We start from the raw sequence: 18,858 nt of genomic DNA, 5'->3' as shown, positions 1-18,858 counted from the left end.
GAATACCTCAAATAGAGTTCAGATGTTCAGATGCACTGTTACTTCCGATGACCAGTTTGTTAAATATAGAGGGATCCTAAAGAGTGCCACTAATATTATGCCTTTTTGAAGCAGCTCCTCCCTTTGTCCTGCCCTGTAACATTCCAGTTTTTCCCTTCCTTTCTGTCCTGCCTTTGTTTACGCTTCCCTTTAGTGACTGCCCTCAGGGAGGTCTGCCTCCCATTTTGCAAGCCACAGGCCTCTGGTAACGTGATCAGGCTCTGGTGTTATTTTGGGTCGTGTCTTGTGGCTTTGGGTTAGGGAGTGGTTTTTGCAAACTGCTGTGATGTGGCATGTGAGGAGGTTTGTTTTGTTCAGACCTTGTGATGTTGAGGAAGATGGCAAAATGTGGGCGAAAGGACAGTCGGTTTGGGAAGCCCAAGGAGACTAGTTTTGCAGAGATCTTATGCACAGTCAGACACAGGCTGCAGTAAGCTCCTTGGGATTTCCACTCACCAGAGTACCTCCATTCCAATCCATGCTTCCCAAGCCTATGCACATTAACTGGGAAGTTAAGCAGTACTGCATTTAATGGGATTTGCTCTCATGCAATGCACACAGAATTCCAGACTTGGTGTTGGAATCCCATCCCAAATTCCCAAGGTAGAAAATCCAAAGGGCACTTCCACTGTTCTGCACTCTGATTAATATGGGGCACAATCCACAGGAGAATTCTTCTGCACACGCTCCACTGAAATTAAAAGAAGCTGCATAATGGGCTCTCACACAGCTCCTACTAATCTCAGCCAGGAGGCCCAGTTGGTAGATTGTGCCGTGTGGGCCAGACTTGCCTGCCTCCCACTCCACCATTTTCAATGGCAACCAAAACCTACGTCCCCAGGTGGCCTTTCCTCACCTTAATGCACCTCTGGGTTAAGGGCAGCTCTGAACCAATTTTGTACCTGTTTATGGTTTTCTCTTAGCACTAGCCTCATCCAGAATCTCTGGCACTACTTCCCCATCCCTGCTTAGTGGAGAAGGGCAGAGGAGAGACAGAGGGAATAAACATTCCAGGGACAGAAATGCGCTCCAAAAACCTGGGAGTGCACAGCCTCCAATGGAGAAAAATGATAACAAAAGGGAAAAGCCTGTCCATAGTGGTGAGCCATTTCTTAAAATAGAAAAGGTAGAAGCAGGAGGGATCTATGTGACTCCCCGCAGAGATGTCACAAGCACCATCCAACAGGTGGGTCCTCGCAATCCATAATTACAGTTAACACGTAGATGGTGCTTTACCTGTAGGACAGATGGGAGTGGACAAAAGCTGAAAGTTGATGGCTTGTCTACCCTTACCCGGTGAGTTTGTGGGATCCTTTGCAACAGCTATGACTTCCTTGTGCAAAAGCAGCATTGCCTGGGGAGGTGCCTTAACTGGCTTTAAAAAAATTAGCTTTTGATTGTAGTGTGAGTGGATAAGCTAACACCAAAGCCTCAGTTTCCCCATTTATAAAATGAATATAATCCCGACACTGTATTCCCACACTGTTGCGAAAACAGAAGCATAGGGAGACAAAGTTTTCTGCACATCCTAAGGGTCACAAGAAGGACAGAACAAGGCAGTTTCAAATCCAGAAAAGATGACTATCTTAACCCTGCTTTGTCACTTACCTGTTAGAGCAAAGAAACCCGACAGCACAAGTGCCCAGTCTACAGCCTGCCCGAGATGAACTGCAGCAGGGTGAGGGGAATTCTGTGTTTCCTCTGCATTCTGATCAGCTGCAGTACTTAGGGCTTCCCCTCTCCCATCAGCACTTGGCTCCTTCTTCTTTGGCAATGGGATCAACGTCGCTTCTTCGGTGCTAATGGGGAGGCTCTGTTCTCCCATACAAGGCCCTTCAGTAGCATCCACCCCTTGCCCTGGGGTGCTGATGCTCTGCTCCTCTCTGCCAACTGCAGGTCCGTCAGCCTCAGCAGAAGCAGCTGGATCTTCAGCACAAAGGCCCGGGCCTTCTCTGCCAATGCCCCTTCCACTGGTGCCAATGCCACCATCGCCGACAGAAAGACAGCACTTTTCTGCATCACCCTCCAGCTCCCTGGTGTCAACAGTACATTCTCCCGTGCCAGGAGCCAACTCACTGGCACTGACAACCTCCTCTCCGGCGACAAGGCTACGATCCCCAGGGACGCTACTTCTCTCCTGGGTGCTGTTGCAAACTGCGATGCTGACACAGCAGTCCTCGATGCTAGCTGCTTGCTCTTGGGTGCTAATTACAGCTTCTGCATTCCTCGAATCCTGTTCCCTTGTACCAACAGAAATTTCTTCTTTCCTGGTCTCTTTTATATGGGTAGAAGCTTCTTCTTCTTTGCAAGCCGAATCGACCCCCTGTCTAATTCGACCGCCGCCTCCTCTCCCGGCCCCTTTTTTCTTCCTGCGGTTTCCCTTGGCGGTGCGTTTTGGTGTGGCTGCAGATGGAGAGTGGTTCTCATTGCTGTCCTCCTTGGAACAAGCAGGATCGTGGTGGACAGTTCCTGGCACCTCAGATTTCCCTTCTCCTGTGTCCTCAGTGGCGGCAGCAGCAGCAATAGCAACAACACCAAAAATGGCTGTCCGTGCCTCAGTTCCAGAGGGGCTCTGGTTTTGCTCTTGTTGCCCAGGACTCAAGTTTGCTACTTCCTGAGAGGCTTCTGATGCTAGACCCAGGACTAGGCTAGGATTTCCTCTCTGCTGCTCAACCCTATCCCCCCGAGTGCTGCTTTCTCGGCTGCACCTCTCCGTCTCCTGGGTTTTACAGGCCTGGCGCAAGGCAAAGTTCTCCCCACACCCAGACTTGTGGTGGAGCCAGGCCCGATGGCGCCGGCTCCTGCTCTTATTGTGCCCCTTGCGAGTAGGCATTGTCTGAATTTGGGTACCGCAAGGCTGTGGGATCCTGGGGGCTTGGTGCAGGGTGGGGCTGACCTCCAGGAGGTGAACGTATTCCCCCTCGGACTCCCGGTTCTCGCCACCAGAATGACGCCCGTCTCCAGGGCTCCGGGCCCCCAGGACCTCAGGAGGCAAATCCGCAGGGCACCGCTGGCCCACAATGAACCCGTCCTTGTGCACAAACTGGGGATAGACCAGTTCCGGCCAGGGCAGGCTCAGCACCTTCTCTCCAGCAGCCAGGAGGCAACGCTCCAGGCGCCCCGCTCGACGTTCCTTGTTGATGCCATTGAGCCACTCGACGGTGAAAAGGAAGGGGTAGGAGTCAGAGGACACGGGCAGCTCCTGGACACCACGGCCCTCTGGGGACAGACATTTCAGCACCAGACGCGGAGAGCACTCCCGGTGAGGCACCACTTGCAGGTAGAAATCGCCGGGGCAGAGGTGCTGCCAAGGCAATGAGCCCAGCTGCACTAGGACCTTCTCGCGGAGGCACAGTGGCCAACCCTCGTGGCAGAACACAAAGCCACTATACTGAGCCTGCAACAGTGGGAAAGCGAGAAAGAGAGACACAGAATTATATACGCAGCACTGCCTTGGGAGAAAAGAATATTGTACATCAAGAAACGCTAAGTGAATACACTGCAAATTTGTTTATTTTGCACCATCTATTTTCCTTCTGCCAACCTCACAGAGGGGCAAAGAGCCACTCCCTGATCATGAGCAATCCTTCCTGTCCCACCCTCCTCTCTGGAAGCTGGCATTTCACCAGTTGAAGGATTTATAAGAATACCTCCAGCATCTTAAGGGCTAAAAACTTGGTTTTTGCACCAAAGCTGAGAATTTCATTACGCACACAGTTCCTGCTTTTGCATGGCACCATCATGAAATCCACACAGCTAATGGGGAGGGGAGGGGAGAGAGAAGAAGAAGCCCAGTGCATGGCTTAACATTTCAAAGAGCCCTAAAGCTGAAGAAAATGTACACTCCTTCTCTAAACTGCCACCCACCCATATCTGCCAACACTCAAATGGGGGTACAAGGTTGATCTGTTTGGAACTTATTGTCTGGAGCAAGGGGGATGCTGGAGCTAATAAGACTCAGCCTGATTCTTGGAGCGAGCTCTAGCACGCAGAAGGGGAAGTCCACCAGCTGTGGTTCTACAGGTCTGTAATGGGATTCCAGCGTCAGAACAGATTGCTTTTATACTGCCCCTGTGCTGAGCTAGATTTCCCACTCAGAGGTATACTCCGGAGGAACAGAGCCAAACCGATGCAGGAGCTCACACAGGCTTCACTCTGGATGCGAGCCAGGATGTGCTTGGCAGGAACAAGGAAGTCGAGGGTGTAGCGCAGGGCGTCGTGCTGGTACGTCCGCTCCAGCACCTCGAAGACCTGGCTCAGCAGGGTGGGGGCAGTGGCTTCGAAGGGGGGGTACAAGGCGGCCAGCGTACTCTGCACGCATTCTTCAACCGGCTCAGGTTCCTGCAAACACATCAAAGAGAGAGAGCATAGAGTGGGGAAAAACAGCATCCAACAGTAGCCTCCCCTTCACCTTCCCTTTCTGCCCCAATTCCCAGACCATTAAATACTCCAGGACGAACTCCACCACTGCTAGATCCAACCTTCTCAGCACAAACGCAATGTCCTTTGCTGTTTTGCATGATACAGGACTTGCTGCACCGCTGCCAAGGGCCCCTTGTACTTGATCTTGTCCATTTTTTAATAAAAACAACAACAACACATTTTTATTTGCCTTGCTTAGCAAACTCACAGAAGAGATGCAGCCGCCGTGGCTACCTGCAACAGGCATTGGCTCAAGCCTCACGCCAGACCACTGCCCCCTAGCGGCGAACCAATTGGGACAGGGCAGCAAGGGAGCTGCGCACAAAGATTGGCAGCGTGTAAAAAGAACAGGGGGCATGAGGGGGCAGCGGGGAAGAAAGAGTCTGGGAAGGTGCCAAAGTCTGAGAACAGAGCAGCCGAGGTTCCATCTGGAATACATTAGCAGCTGTGAGCTCATTCCTTCCGCAGCTCCACCCAGCAAAGGAAATGAGGGTGGGGGGAGAGAGAGAGAGAGGCTGCGAGGGAAAGGGGCCAGCAGCAAGAGGCAGCCATTGTGCCAGACCTTCCAAATGCACCTAATCACGAGTCGCAAGAGCCCTTTTCGTACCACTTGCAAGCACATTGAATCAGATGCAAACCTAATAACCGGGGTGTGTGTGTTTCTTTTAAATTGCTACGGGTGCCGTGCTTTCCTGCACTGGTTTCAGAATCCAGACCAAACAACGTTGCAAACCTATTTATTTTGCTTTGTTTTCAAAAATCCCCAAAACTGCAGAATCAGGTGGTGGTGGGCTTGATTTACAGGGCACATGCTAGAAGCTACCCTATACCAAGCAAGGCACTGGTCTATCTAGCTGAATATTAACTGCACTGACTGGCAGCGCCCCTCCAGGGGTTTTGGCGGGGTGACTCCCAGCTTTACCTAGACAGGCCTGGGACTGAAGCTGAGACCTTTGGTGTGCAAAGCAGATGCTCTTATCACTGAAATGCGACCCTTCCCCTTTGTGCAGTCCTGTACATTTACAGAGGGGTAGTCATGTTAGTCTTCTGCATTAGAAAACAACAGAGCCTTTTGGCACCTAGGTGGCTTAATTTATTATGGTGCAAGGTTTCTTGAAGTGCACCAAAGTCTATGGAAGCTTATGCCATAGAAAAACTTGTTAGTTGTTAAGGTGCTAAACGTTTCTTTCCTGCTTTTAATCCCTTCCATGTCTATTCAGAAGTGGAATAAAGCATATGCCCAAAAAGAGGGTATTCTGCAATCCAAATCCTTGTACCTAGAGGCAAGCTCCACTGACATAGGGAAACACTTCTGGGTACTGAAATGTGAAAATTCTGGAGGGGCCCATGGAACTATACCATCAATTGAACAAGGGTGGACAAAAATCAATGATTTAAAAATTAAAAAATGGATATACCGTATATATTTTAAATTTAAATTGGATTTTTAAAATAAAATGCTTTGGAGGAAAAATAAGATAGTTTTCTATTTAAGTTACATTATAGTCCAAAGGCCATCAGGAAATAAGGATTTGTTTTAAGTTTTTCATGTGTGTTAAAACTCAGTCTGTGTGTGTGTGTGTGTGTGTGTGTGTGTGTGTTTAACCACATCAGTTAACAAACATGGATACATATGCTACAATGTTATTGTTTTAGTTAAATAAATTGTTTAAATTGTTATTAAGGAAATGATTATTTTTCTCCTTCCAATAAAGTACAGCAGAAAAGTTGTCCAAACAGTTAACTTACTAAACCGCACAATAATTTCATAATTATCTGTCTATGTATTTCTAATAGTATAACCAAATCAGTAATTTTTGATATACCGGTAGCTGTAAAAACTACTCTGAAAATTTATTATTCCAAAAAATGAAACCTTCATCTCATTGTAAATATTAAGATTATACCATCAGAAATGTCTTTCTTTAAAAAAGGGGGGGGGATTAAATCAAGTTTTACTGACTAGTGATTTAAATCAATTTGATTTGATTTAAATCAAATCCACCCTGAATTGAACCTTAAAAAAAAACTTTAGCAGATGGTGACCATTACAACCCTTTAGAATTGACTTATTTGTACCACTAGCTCTTGTATTTATTTCCAAAGGGTAACTGTGTTACTCTGTCACAGCAAAAACAATTAAGAGTCCTGTAGCACACCCAAAAGCTTATGTCATGAGACATTTGTTAGGGCTGTATCCAATGTGTTAGTCATACTCAAATAGACCCATTGAAATTAATGGCCTGAGTCACATTCATTCATTTCAATGAGCCTACTCTTAATAGAACTAGGTTTGGATGCAGCCCTTCATCTTTAAAACGCTACAAGATTTTTGAGACTTTTTGTTCTTTCTATTTCCGCGTTTCTTCAAATGGTTTACAGACCACACAGTTTTCTGCCCAAAACATTTTGCTGCCTGAGGTGAAGGACAAGATGCAGACCCCCCCCCACCTCCTTAAATTCCTTGTACAGAAACTGACTGGACTGGCATATGAATCTTGTTTTCTGCAATGGCAAAAGGACAATGTGCCCGAGGACATCAGGCTCCCTTAGGGAATATGGGGAGCTGTGCATGACACACACAGAGAATTGCCCTCCGCATCTGCTGCAGCAACCTTATTCTCCCTAATGGTAGGGCCGGATCTGCAGGGTGGCTTATAAAAACCTCACGGTGAAAAGCTCAGTGCTCACATACAACTGATGAAGAAGTTGGAGTGCCTTGAAACCTGTTACAGCGTTACATGGATAAAGAGCACCTCTGCAATGACAGTGAATCAGGGCTGCAGTTTTAGGTTGCCTTTGTGCAAGCAACCATCTGTTGGGTGTAGCTGTCGATGGGGGCGGGGGGACCAAATGCAAGAGCAAATATTCATGTGTTATGCGTAAACAGGGCTTTATTTTACAATTCTAAAAAGGAGAGGGTGTGCTACTGTGTCTAAAAAAATCAGTTCTCCTAATCCCAGATATAGAAGAGTCTGCCTAAGATTACACAATGGTAAGGAAAACAGGATTTGGTGCTTTTTCTCCTTCTTTCGGTGCCAGAACGGTGATGTCACCTGCCAGAGAGGGGCCTAGAGAAGAAGCACTGAGACAGCATCTGCATCTCTCCACCCTCAGATTTCCCACTTCCCCCCCTCACACACCTTTCTCCCTTGCCCCCCCCATCACAGCTGCTGCCTGCTGCATCTCTTCTCTGTTCTCCCCTCTCTTGCTGACTCTTCCACCAGGCAAAGGAAGAAACACTGAATCTTATTTAAGTGGGGCGGGGGGGGGGGGAGAGAGACCAGGCTGAAGTACATAGTCCAGCTGGGAACAAGGCAAGAGATGTGTGAATACATCTCCCTGGCTGTGTGCTGAGAGTGTTAGTCTTACCTGCCTTTTCACTCTACCCTGCTCTTTCTTTAAGAGCCCCCCTTGTGGAGCTACGACTCTCCCAGAAACACATGTCTTCTGCCAGCACTCCCTATTATTTTTCTTGTGCTTCTTTGTTCTCCTGCCTCTCCCCACACTCTTGCACCTGCTTACCTGCTTGGCAGGATAACTTTAATGGCACCGGAGAGCAAACTTTGAAAATGCACCTAATGTCCCACTGATGGAATACAGTACTCTGCTTTCCTCAACACCACCAGCAATTCTTCCACCTCATATACACCATATGAAGTGGTATATATGGACAAGATGCTTTGGAAACAAGATGGGGCAATGTGTAACCTCTTAGTGGTGAGGAACCTCAGGCCTGGGGGACATTAAGCATCTCTGTCCACCCCTTGGGACTCTCTCTCACGGACACTGCTCCACCCTCTCCTGGAGAGCTTTAGGCCGACTGGACTGTGTCCTTGAACTGCGTTAAGGCCTCTTGCTTGCCTTAGAAACCTCCGAGCCTTGCGTGACTTGAATGTGGCCTACTGCACAAAGACAAGATCTGTTGTTTCACTCATGTTCTGCCTCTGGCTACACCCACCACTGGGTTCCCCCAGAAGGTAGCCTGGAAAAGTGCATGGCCTGTGGGCTTTAAAAGGTTCCCCACTCCTGCTTTAAGCCAAACTCAATGGGCACCAAGTCTAGATCCTTCCAGCCATGTGCCAGTACTTGTCATCAATACAGCAAACTGTGATCCCTGCTGAGGTAGTTGGCAAGGCCTGCTGGAGGAACTTCCATCTACAAGACTGGATGTCAGAGAAATGTCATCTGGCTACCCTTATCCTCACATGTTTCATCACCACTTCCACCAAGAGATACTTCAGGAGTTCTCCTTCCATGACACATCAAGGAAGGCACTGCTGGTCACCTCTAGAGCCTGTAAGGAAAGTGCCAGAAGGTAACATGCACTGGCGAGAGGAGATTGGGGATTGCGTCAGGGTGATGCCCGAGAACCAGAAAGATGTGGTGGCCAACAGAGGCTCCCTGGAAAAAGCCACATACCACTTCAGAAAGGAGTATATAAACTAATAATAATGCAATCAGATCTTTGTGGTTATCAGCAGGTGGAATAGTTTAAGCAAAACATGAATGTATTCAGGTGGGGTATGCTCATTTTGTTGGAGATAGGCAAAAGGCATCTCCAGGGAGGAATTTTGTCCTCTCCCTTTTCAACCACACAATAATGACCATCAGGGCATCGGGGCTAGCTACCTGGTTGCTGGGGGAACAGTCTACCTGGCCAACTATGCCCTTCAAGCTTCCACTTCCATAGGATCATCAGTCCCACTGTAGCCTGCCTTTTCCTTTTCTGGATTGATTGGGATCCCAGTTTCACCTCTGCCGTGTAAGTAACTTGCCAAGTCATCTGTGCCCAAAGAGTCAAAACGAAGAAAGCGTTTAAAAATAATAATTTCCTGGTGATAATAAATTTGAATTGATCTCTTAACTTTGAATCAGATCCTTCTCTTTGAAGAGGTGGGTTTGTTATTGTATCATTTGACTGCTCTTGCTTCTTCTCTACTGAGTATAATTAGCCAATCTATGAAATCATTGCGCTTAAATTATATTCTCCATGTGTTTTTCCTCTTTGGCCTAAGTAGTGAGGGATTTGTCTTCTGTTCTTTTGTGAAACACATCCCGCTGCAGATCCATTAACATCTCTACCTCTTTCCATTCAATTTCAGTCCACTCCAGATCCTGCGTACTATTGCTGCCTTCACCCTTTGAGACAATGGTGAGGAACCTCTGGCTCTCCAGTGGTGCCCTGTGCAATGCCAAAATTGGGTGTCTCTTGCCTTCCGTTCTACATCACAGCTGTGCCACCCTTGAGGCTCTGCACCCAGTGCGACCAAACCAGTCACGCTCCCCTAAATCCGCCTCTGAAACCAGCATCCCAAATCACCCAGTAAACTCACTGTCCTTGTGTAGCGGTGACTTTCCAACGGAGAACTTTTCCTGCCTACTATTCAATATCATTTAACAGGAGACAGCAGGGATTGAACCGGGAACCTTTTCACTGGTGTGAGGAAGCTCACAGGCAGAGTTGTGTAGTGGTTAGAGCACTGGAACACAGCCTGGGAGTCCTGGGTTCAAATCCCCACTCAGCCATGAAGCTCACTTGGTGGCCTTGGGCCTCTCACTCTCTCAGCCTAACCTATCTTGCAGGGTTGTTGTGAGGGGAGAGGAAGAGCAAGGAATGCTACCTTGAGCTCTTTGGAAGGCAGGTGGGATATAAATGAAATAAACAAGCAAACAAACCTTCCAGGCACATGTGAGAGGTAGAGGCAAACTTAAGTGGAGAGATACATGTGACTCTTACCTTTGTACAGCAGGTTGCATTCCAGCCACACAGAAGTCAAGAGGTTTCCTTCTAAACACACCCAATGCACATACAAGCCTCCATTCTGGCAAGCAGCAGTTATCACTGCTCAAGGACACATTCCAAACAGGCCAAAGCACTCAAGAGGGCTAGTGACAAAGAGTCCCAAGGGTGACTCTAAAGAGAACCAGGTGGTGGCATTCATATCCCCAAGCCCAAGGTACTACATCCTTGTTTTACATGCAAAGCAGGTGCTCTACACAACCAGGACCAGCCCAAGCCATTTGGCCACCTGAAGCAAGGCAGGACCACCCCCCACCCCCAGCCGCTGCACCCAACAACACGGGTAACTGCTACTTACTGCAAGCACAGCAGCGAAGGTGTCCCAAGCCTCACGGCACTGTGTCAAAACGTCTAGCCAAGGCAGCTGCAGGAAACGAGAGCTCAAGCAGCGGCTGCAAGGGGGCAAACCTATTCTAGCAGCCGGGGATGGGGGTGGCTTAGCAAGGCAGTGGGGGGTGGTATTCATTCCACTGCCCCCTTCAATCTGACACCTGAGACAAGTGACTCAGCGCGTCTCATAATAGGACCGGCCCCAGCCCTCTTCCCACAAGCAAGGCTCAAATTGGCAACCTGGCTACTTTTCAGGGACTAGCCCTTACCAGGCCTTAGTTCAAGTTTTTCGCCGCACGGCACTTTGTAGAATAGTGGAAAGTATGTCTGTTTTACATTCCTCCATCGCACCCCCAGGAGCTTTTTGCCACTTTCTGGAAGAGAGGCAGGAAAGTAGAGACTCGGAGCCAGCCAAGCTTGAGGGAGAAGTTCTACATCCCCGACAGGAAGAGGCAAACCCCCCCCCCCTTCCCACGCAGACACTGGCAGGAGGCAGGAAGGAGTGTGGGGAGGCCCCTTCTTGGCTCGATGTCCTGGAGGGTGTGCAAGGCAGATGGTTCCAGGGAGAACAGTGGCTGGCAAAAAAACAGAAAGCCGTCCTCCTCCAGAAATATTCCTGGTGGAGTATTTATCTTTTCTCTCTCTTTCTCATAAACGCAAATTGGAGTCTCCGCATCCCCATCCTATGTACTAATGACAAACCCAAACTCCTTCTCAAAGTGTGGATCTTTCTGCAATTAAAAGAAGCACTATCCATGCACAAAGGAGAATTATCAGCAGACTTGGGGCAAGCCCAAGGTTTGCAGAAGTACAAAGGGGGAGAAAACCTTCTGTTTAAAAAATCCTAAGATGGGAGATCCCAAAACCGCTCAACTGAACACTGGGCACGCTCAGTGGGCACAAAATACTGATTGACGGGGTGGGGAAGGGGGAAAATGCGAGGTGAGAATGGAACAGATTTGGCTGGCTAGCTGGAACCCTGAACCAGGTCATTCTACATTGCCACCTGAGGCAACCCGACTCACTCTATGTAATGGTAGGACTGGCCCTATCAGAGAAAAATATTCAAATCTGAACTCAGCCATGAAGCTCACTGCGACAGTATCTCAGCTTAACAGGCTTGCTTTGTGAATAAAATGGGGAGGACCACATAAACCCACTATAAGCTTCTGGGAGGAGGTGTAAGATTAATGTAATCAATGTATAGCAACCTAGTTAGGATTACTCAGTGGAAAGGGAGCATAGGGAGCTGCCGTACCCTGAACGCAGACGATTGGTCCATCCATCTCAGGGTTGTCTACACTGACTCTCACTGGCACTCCAGGATTTCAGACAGCATTGTCTCCCAGCCCTACCTAGAGATACCAGGAACTGAACCTGGAACCTTTCCCAAGCAAAGCAGATGTTCTGCCACTATGCTACAGCCCTTCCGACAAGGAAATACATTCTGCACTAGGTCATCATCAGATTTAGCATTCATATGTAGTGTTTTTAGCAGACTCCAGGTGCTTCATATACTCAACATCACCAATCCTTAGGAAAAACTCGGCGAGTTATTATCCCCATTTACAGGTGAGGCCAAGAGAGAGCAGCTTACCTAAAATCACCTACAGAATTCTAGACTGGAACTGAGGAGCTCTTAGTGCACAACACCGTCTCTTAGACACTATGCAACATTTCACAGGAGCTGAACCCTGGTCAGATTATGCCCTGCTTTGGGGCAAGTTCACACATGCATGCATGCACACACACAGCACTCAGTAATTGCACAAATGCTGTCTTAGCGTTGGTGGAAAAGCCATCGTCTCACATCAAACACCAGAGGCAGATCTCCGTCTTTCATCTAATTCTACCTCAAACAGTGGTGGTTTTCAACGGGTCAAAGTAAACTTTCAAGGATTGCTCAAAGGGGTTCACTGCTCAGTGTGTGAACTGCCTCCATTTCTAAAAGTGACCAAGTCTTCTCTCTTACTAGCGTCAGGTATGGCCAGCCCTACCATTAGGCAGAGTGAGGCAGCCCTCTCAGGCAGTTGATTTTGGGTGTCATGGAAGGTCAGCAAATTGCTACTTATCTAATCTATTATTACAGTGTGAGGGAATAGCAGCAGAGAGGTGCTCATGGAATTTTCGGCCTCGGGTGCTAAAATAACTTGGCTGGCTTTAGGTACTCAGCACCTGGGGGGACTGCTCCGCCTCAGGTAGCAGAATGTCTTGGGACGGCCTGCCCAGCGATATACTGTGTAAGCCAGGAACTCGGTACATATATACAGTGGTACCTCGGTTTAAGTACACAATTGGTTCTGGAAGTCTGTACTTAACCTGAAGCGAACTTTCCCATTGAAAGTAATGGAAAGTGGATTAATCCGTTCCAGACGGTCCACGGAGTACTTAAACTGAAAGTACTCAAACCAAAGCGTACTTAAACCATGGTATGACTATAATTCTGCAGCAATTTTTATGGTCAGGGAAGTTATAGAAAGTTTAAAGTAGTGGTTCCGTGTATGACTAAGATGTAACAGGCTGTTCTTTATCTCTTTAGGTCCAGAGGAGCCAATATAATGCCCTTCAGATATTGTTGGGCTCCAGCTCCCATCAGGCTCAGCCAGCATGGCCAACAGCCAAGGATGATGGGAATTGCAGTTCAGCATCATCTCTGGAAGGCTCCATGTTGGCACCCCCTGCATTAAGAAAATTAAATGCCAGACTTAAATTCAGCTTCTTCCTAGCTGAGGACTGGGCTTTTGTATGGCTTTTAAAATAGAGAATGTAGGAAAATGTTTAAACTCATTACTTATCATCGTTGTCCTTACTTATGCGGCAGACATTAGTGCATCTATTCTTTCCAAGCAAGTATACTTATTTTTTAAAGTCACTTTTATGACAGATATTATTATTAGCAATATTTATGATATGATTTTATATACTGACTTTCTAATTTCTTGTCTCTGTAATTTTGTGTGTGTAAATATTACCATTGCAGAGCTGTTCCTGTGTTTAGTGGTTATGCCACAACCCCAGAGTCGTTCACGACTGGACTTAATTGTCAGGAGTCCCTTCACCTTTACCTTTTTACTGAAGAGTGAAGAATGTCTTAGATTGAAATACATGAAGAACTGGTAACTTTCCATTAAAAAGCACAGTTGATCCCACTTTTTGAATGTGCGGAGGGAGGGGGGGAATCACATCATTCAGAAAACGTCACCTTGATCTCAGAAATTGCTGCTGGGCACCACTGATTGCCATGATTATGTTTCTGCAGACATTTGTGTACCAGGGGAATGGTTTCCATGGAGAAAATAAGAAGCTGAAAAAATTACCTACGAACCACCCTGCTGAATAAGTGCAGTGCCTTTCCCTATCGGAGGAGACTTCACAATCCATTCTAGCCCTCACACACCTGGGATTACAGGAGCCTGCCTTATGCCAAGCCAGCTCATTTGCCCATCTAGCCCAGAGATATTTGAGCAGCTTTCCAGGGTTTCAGCAGAAGGCCGGCTCTACCATGAGTCAGGGTGGAGGCAACTGATCTTGGTTGCCACGAAAGAGCAGAAAACTCTTATTTATTTTATATTGCTTATTTATTACTTACTCCCCGGGGTCCTATGCACCCTGGCTTGTGGGAGGGGCTTTTTCTACCTGTTCTGCCTCAGGTAGAAAAATGCTCTGGGTTGTGGCAAACATTCTTCCCATCACCTGCTATCCACCTATTCACAGAAGTATTTCTACACTGCCCTTTCACAGGAGATCAGGAGGATGGTGTACAACATTATAATAATTTTTAAAACAAACCAACCAACACTGTAAGTGCTACAGAACAATAATGAAAATGACCAACTGCTCAAGAAAATGTTAAACAATTTGCATAGGCCTATCAGCTGCCTGGTTCTGTTTATCTGAAGATGCCACAGATTGAACTTGGGGCTTCCTCTTTGCGAAGCATGTGTTGTACGGTCCCACCTGACACAGAGGGGGCTCCCAGTTTACGCTTCCAGGATTAAAGCTCTGGTGCCTTTTGTTTTTAGCACTGAGCACTGAGAGGAGGCGCATGAAGCACACCGCTCAGTATCCTGACTGGTACTCCCCTGGACCACACAGCCATTATGGGGGCTATGGGACAGACCCTCTGCCACACTGTCAACTTGCAAAAGCAAAAAAAAAAAAGGAGTGCAAGGCCCTCCAAAGTCAAATTACACATAAACATGTGAAATAAAAGCTTCTTCTCAAGATAAGCAGTTCTGGGAAAGGGAGATAATAAGGAGGGAAGGGGTTGTTTGGTGGTTTCCCCATCTGCCATTTTTCAGTGGCGGTTACCTCTGCCCAAGCCAGTGTCCTATTCCTTCCTTGCTCCACAGGTTTCCAAATGTGTTCCACCTATTTAAACCCACACCTAGCACCTGAGGAGGACGGAAGAGTAGTGACTAGTGTGTGTTTGTGTTTTGGGTTGGGGGGAAGAGAGTTGCAATGGGGAAATGGTAAGCAAGGTTATAATGCAGCAAACAAATGCCTAAAATAATGTTTTATATATATATATATATCCAGCCGTTTTTCCTTTGAAGAACCAGCTATTGGTTTTGTGGCATGCATTTGCAGATCATGTGCAGTTTGACACTCACAATTCTTTGCATGCGTGTGCACACCAAAGATTACTCTTTTTCAATGGAACCAGGAACCAGGCCAACCTTTTCTGGGGTTTCTTTGGATCTATAAATGGCAGCCATGCAACAAGATACTAAAATGTGTTCCCCTTTGCTGAACTCCCACACAGATCGTAGGACTTTGTTTAAATCCGGAAGAAAAGGTATCTTGCCACCACCTCCAGCTTGGAGCAACCAACCTGAGCGCAGCTAGAATAAATGCCTGGTCCACACACGCAATGAGATCAGGTGTCTCCTTCAGAGCCAACTTTTAGCTAGCTATCCTGCTCTTAATCCCCGCTCCAAAAAGTAAGGTTCCCCACCACCACCCAATAATATACTCCATCAATGCCTTTTTTGTCCAAAAACATTTGAGAGTGTTGTTAATGAGGGAGGGTGGGAGGATGGAAGATAGGCTAGAAAGCAGAATGAAGACACACAATTCTAAACCAAAAGGAGTGTTCTGGTTAGTGCAGATTCTAGTTCGAATTGCAGATGCAGGAAACTCTCTGTTTGAGCATCCCTTGGAAAGAGAGACTCCTGCCAGGTGCTGAAAACCACACTCTTGTACTGCACGGCCAGAAATCAGAAACCACCACCACCACCACCACTACCACAGTACCGGGGTTCCCGAGCCAGAATCACAAATTTTAGGCTGTGATCCCTCACATCAGCAGGCATGAAGCATTCAGGAGGGGAGGCGCGGTTAAGGAAGATGCACACCATCTCTTTTAACTACTCCGTCTCCGAATTAAAGAGCAGATTTAGAAGTCCTGCGTGCGCACAGCGAGGTTGGTCAGTAGTACTTACTCCTGAGTAAACACGGTTGCGATTCGGCTGCAAGCCCCAGTTACACCCCTGACAGTAACTATTGCCTCGCCCCCGCCTGCCCCCCCCCCAGTGCTGTGGGCTCCCTTCAGCGGCGAGCCACCCTGATCCCCATCACCCTCGCCCCCTCCAGTATCGCAATGCCCTCTCTGATGCCCGGCACCTCATTCCCGCTGTTGGTGCCCTTCCTTCAAGGGAGGGGGCGGTCAGGTTAGAATACCTCTCCCGACGTGGCCCACCTCCCCACTGCCCTTAGCAACCCACCCACCTACCCCCGGAGGCCGCGTTACCTGCCCAGCCTGGACTCCCACCCGCCGCCCCCAGCAGAGCACACAGCGGCTCACCATGGCGCAGACAGGCGGGCTCACCGACGGGACGGGCTCGCCTGATCTATTGCTGAGGCGGCTGCTTCTGCCGCTGCCGCTGCCGCTGCCGCCGCCGCCTCCGAACTCCGCGCTGCGCCCCCGCCCCCCGCCTTGGCCGGCTCTAGCCCAGCCTGGAGCCGCCACCCCCTGGCAGAAATCCCGGCCCCCGACGCCACGGCTGCCTGCAGCTGCAGTCCCCGCCGGAGCCCGGCCAAGGGCACGTGGAGGCGCGACTGCGGCAGCGCCGAGAGAGCGGGGAGGGGAAGGGGAGGGGAGGCAGGCAGGCAGGCGAGGGGAGGGGAGGGGAAGGGAGGGAGGGACGGAGGGGGACCATGCTCGGCCGACGCCTCCGCTCTCCGCCTACGAGTGCCCTTGAGAGCCGAGCCACAAGTTCCCCCAGCCGGATGATCGCGCCTCGACTTGCAGCTCGAGGCCGCTCAGTCCCTCGCGCCCGCTTTGCAGCGGCGGGGCTCGACCGACGTTGTCGGAACGTCTGCGAATCAAGAGGCGAGGCTGCTTCTGAGCGTGTGCAGAGCGCACTTGTTTTAACGCAGAGGAGGAGAAGGCTCATTAGACCACGAGGCTGCCCGGTAAAAGCGCTCGCACTCCCCGGGCAGATTTGGCTTTTAAGCCAAGGCTTTTCTAAACACACACACACACGCTCCTCTGGGGAAAAATGATTTAAGCAAATGATGCAGAAACAGTTTGAGAAATGCGAGCTCGCAGGGTAGTGCTTGGACCACAGCGGAGATAGAGGGAACCTTAGCTTATGTGCTGTTGTCCCCCACGTAGCTACTGTTTTTAGAAGGCTGGGCGGGATCATGATTTGTGGAAAATTGGGAGAAGTTACATGGACCTTATGGATTTCATTAAGAGCCTTCTCTCTCTCTCTCCCCAATTCAGGAACTGCTTGTTTGGCTTAACTTAAACCAGATGCTTGGGCATAAACAAGGGCGGGGAACCTGTGGCCCTCCAGATGTTGCTGGAGTCCAATTCCCATCAGCCCAAGCCGGCATGGCCAGTGACCCGGGTTACAGTCCAAGAGTTTCACTGCCCCTTGCCTTGGGACAACAGAAATGCCAGAGTCTAAGCAGGTTGCTATAGAAGAGAATGGCTATTGATCCCATGCACGGTGCCACAGCCAGCAAGCACACTTCAGGGCTTCAAGAGGTGCAATTCCCAGGCAGAGTTTAGCCCCAGCACCTCCCCGGTTCAGAAATGAGACATTGCCTTTGGGCTATGAGCCGCAAACCACAAACGCAGAATCATTTCGATGGAAGCCTACAGACATGAGGATGGGTTCTTATGTACCCAACAACATAACATTAATTAATCCAGGAAAACTTGTCGTTGTTGTTGTTTAGTCGTTTAGTCGTGTCCGACTCTTTGTGGTCAGACTCATGTTCGTAGCTTCGAGAACACTGTCCAACCATCTCGTCCTCGGTTGTCCCCTTCTCCTTGTGCCCTCAGTCTTTCCCAACATCAGGGTCTTTTCCAGGGAGTCTTCTCTTCTCATGAGGTGGCCAAATTATTGGAGCCTCAGCTTCAGGATCTGTCCTTCCAGTGAGCACTCAGGGCTGATTTCCTTAAGAATGGATAGGTTTAGGTTTGATCTTCGGTCTATGGGTCTCTCAAGAGTCTCCTCCAGCACCATAATTCAAAAGCATCAATTCTTCAGCGATCAGCCTTCTTTATGGTCCAGCTCCCACTTCCATACACCACTACTGGGAAAACCATAGCTTTAACTATACGGACCTTTGTTGACAAGGTGATGTCTCTACCATCTACTAGTTCCAAAATTCTCTCTCTCACCAGTAACATCTAAAAACCCTGCTGGATCTAAACAACTGCCCACTAAAACCTACTAACAAGCCCTTGTGTATGGCAGGAAGGCAGTCCTCGGCATGTGGTACTCAGAGGAATCCCGCAATGTGAAGACACCTATTAGAATGGATTGGAAATTGTGTGTGTGCAAGGGAGGAGGGGGTGGGGTTCTTCTCCTGCACCAATTTTATACTTTTTAGCCATGCCATTTATGAGTATACCATACGGTTTCCTTGCCAGTGTGTAACCACAACCAACCCTCATACTTTTGGGATGTGAGATTCCAAGAATGTGAGTTCCAAGTGGGTTTTTGTATCCTCCCCCACCCCCACCCCCCAGTTTATAGGAGCTGGGCCACACACAAACGCCCGCATAACAGACTGACATTGTATCAGCAGTATTTCATATGCCAGCTAGGGGGAGGGGCTACTTTCTTCTAGGTTTCCCTTTCAGAACAAGTTTAAATTCCAGTAAAAACTTTACACACACACACACACACACACACACACACACACACAACTTTCCTGGCTTTTCGACTGAGCAGAGCTACCATAATAAGCCTGAAAGGAAAGGAGGACAAGGCAGGATGGAGGTGCCTGTACTCAGAAAAGCT

The 18,858-nt window shown here is 48.6% G+C and overlaps 1 protein-coding gene across 4 annotated transcripts in view; it reads right to left on the bottom strand.

Moving 5' to 3' along the window:
• Positions 1-16,557, bottom strand: part of ARHGEF40 (Rho guanine nucleotide exchange factor 40) — a 39,500-nt gene extending 22,943 nt beyond the window's left edge. For 3 of the 4 annotated variants that reach the window (XR_004693777.2, XM_035135311.2, XM_035135309.2), the window contains exons 1-3: positions 10,563-16,089; positions 4,183-4,380; positions 1,648-3,436 (exon numbers count right to left, since the gene is read on the bottom strand). Coding sequence is in view for 3 of the 4 variants with exons in the window: in XM_035135311.2 (XP_034991202.2) it covers positions 1,648-3,436; positions 4,183-4,380; positions 10,563-10,730 (2,155 nt within the window). In the remaining variant the exon portion in view is untranslated. Of the gene's footprint in view, positions 1-1,647; positions 3,437-4,182; positions 4,381-10,562; positions 16,090-16,400 lie in introns of those variants that run through there. The other variant, XM_035135312.2, reaches the window with a different exon arrangement.
• Positions 16,558-18,858: the final 2,301 nt, after the last annotated feature.

Source organism: Zootoca vivipara, chromosome 13 (assembly GCF_963506605.1).
Source record: "Zootoca vivipara chromosome 13, rZooViv1.1, whole genome shotgun sequence".
NCBI classification, from domain to species: Eukaryota; Metazoa; Chordata; class Lepidosauria; order Squamata; family Lacertidae; genus Zootoca; species Zootoca vivipara.
The sequence above is the reverse complement of the archived record's forward strand: the minus strand, read 5'-3'. Positions and strand labels throughout refer to the sequence as shown.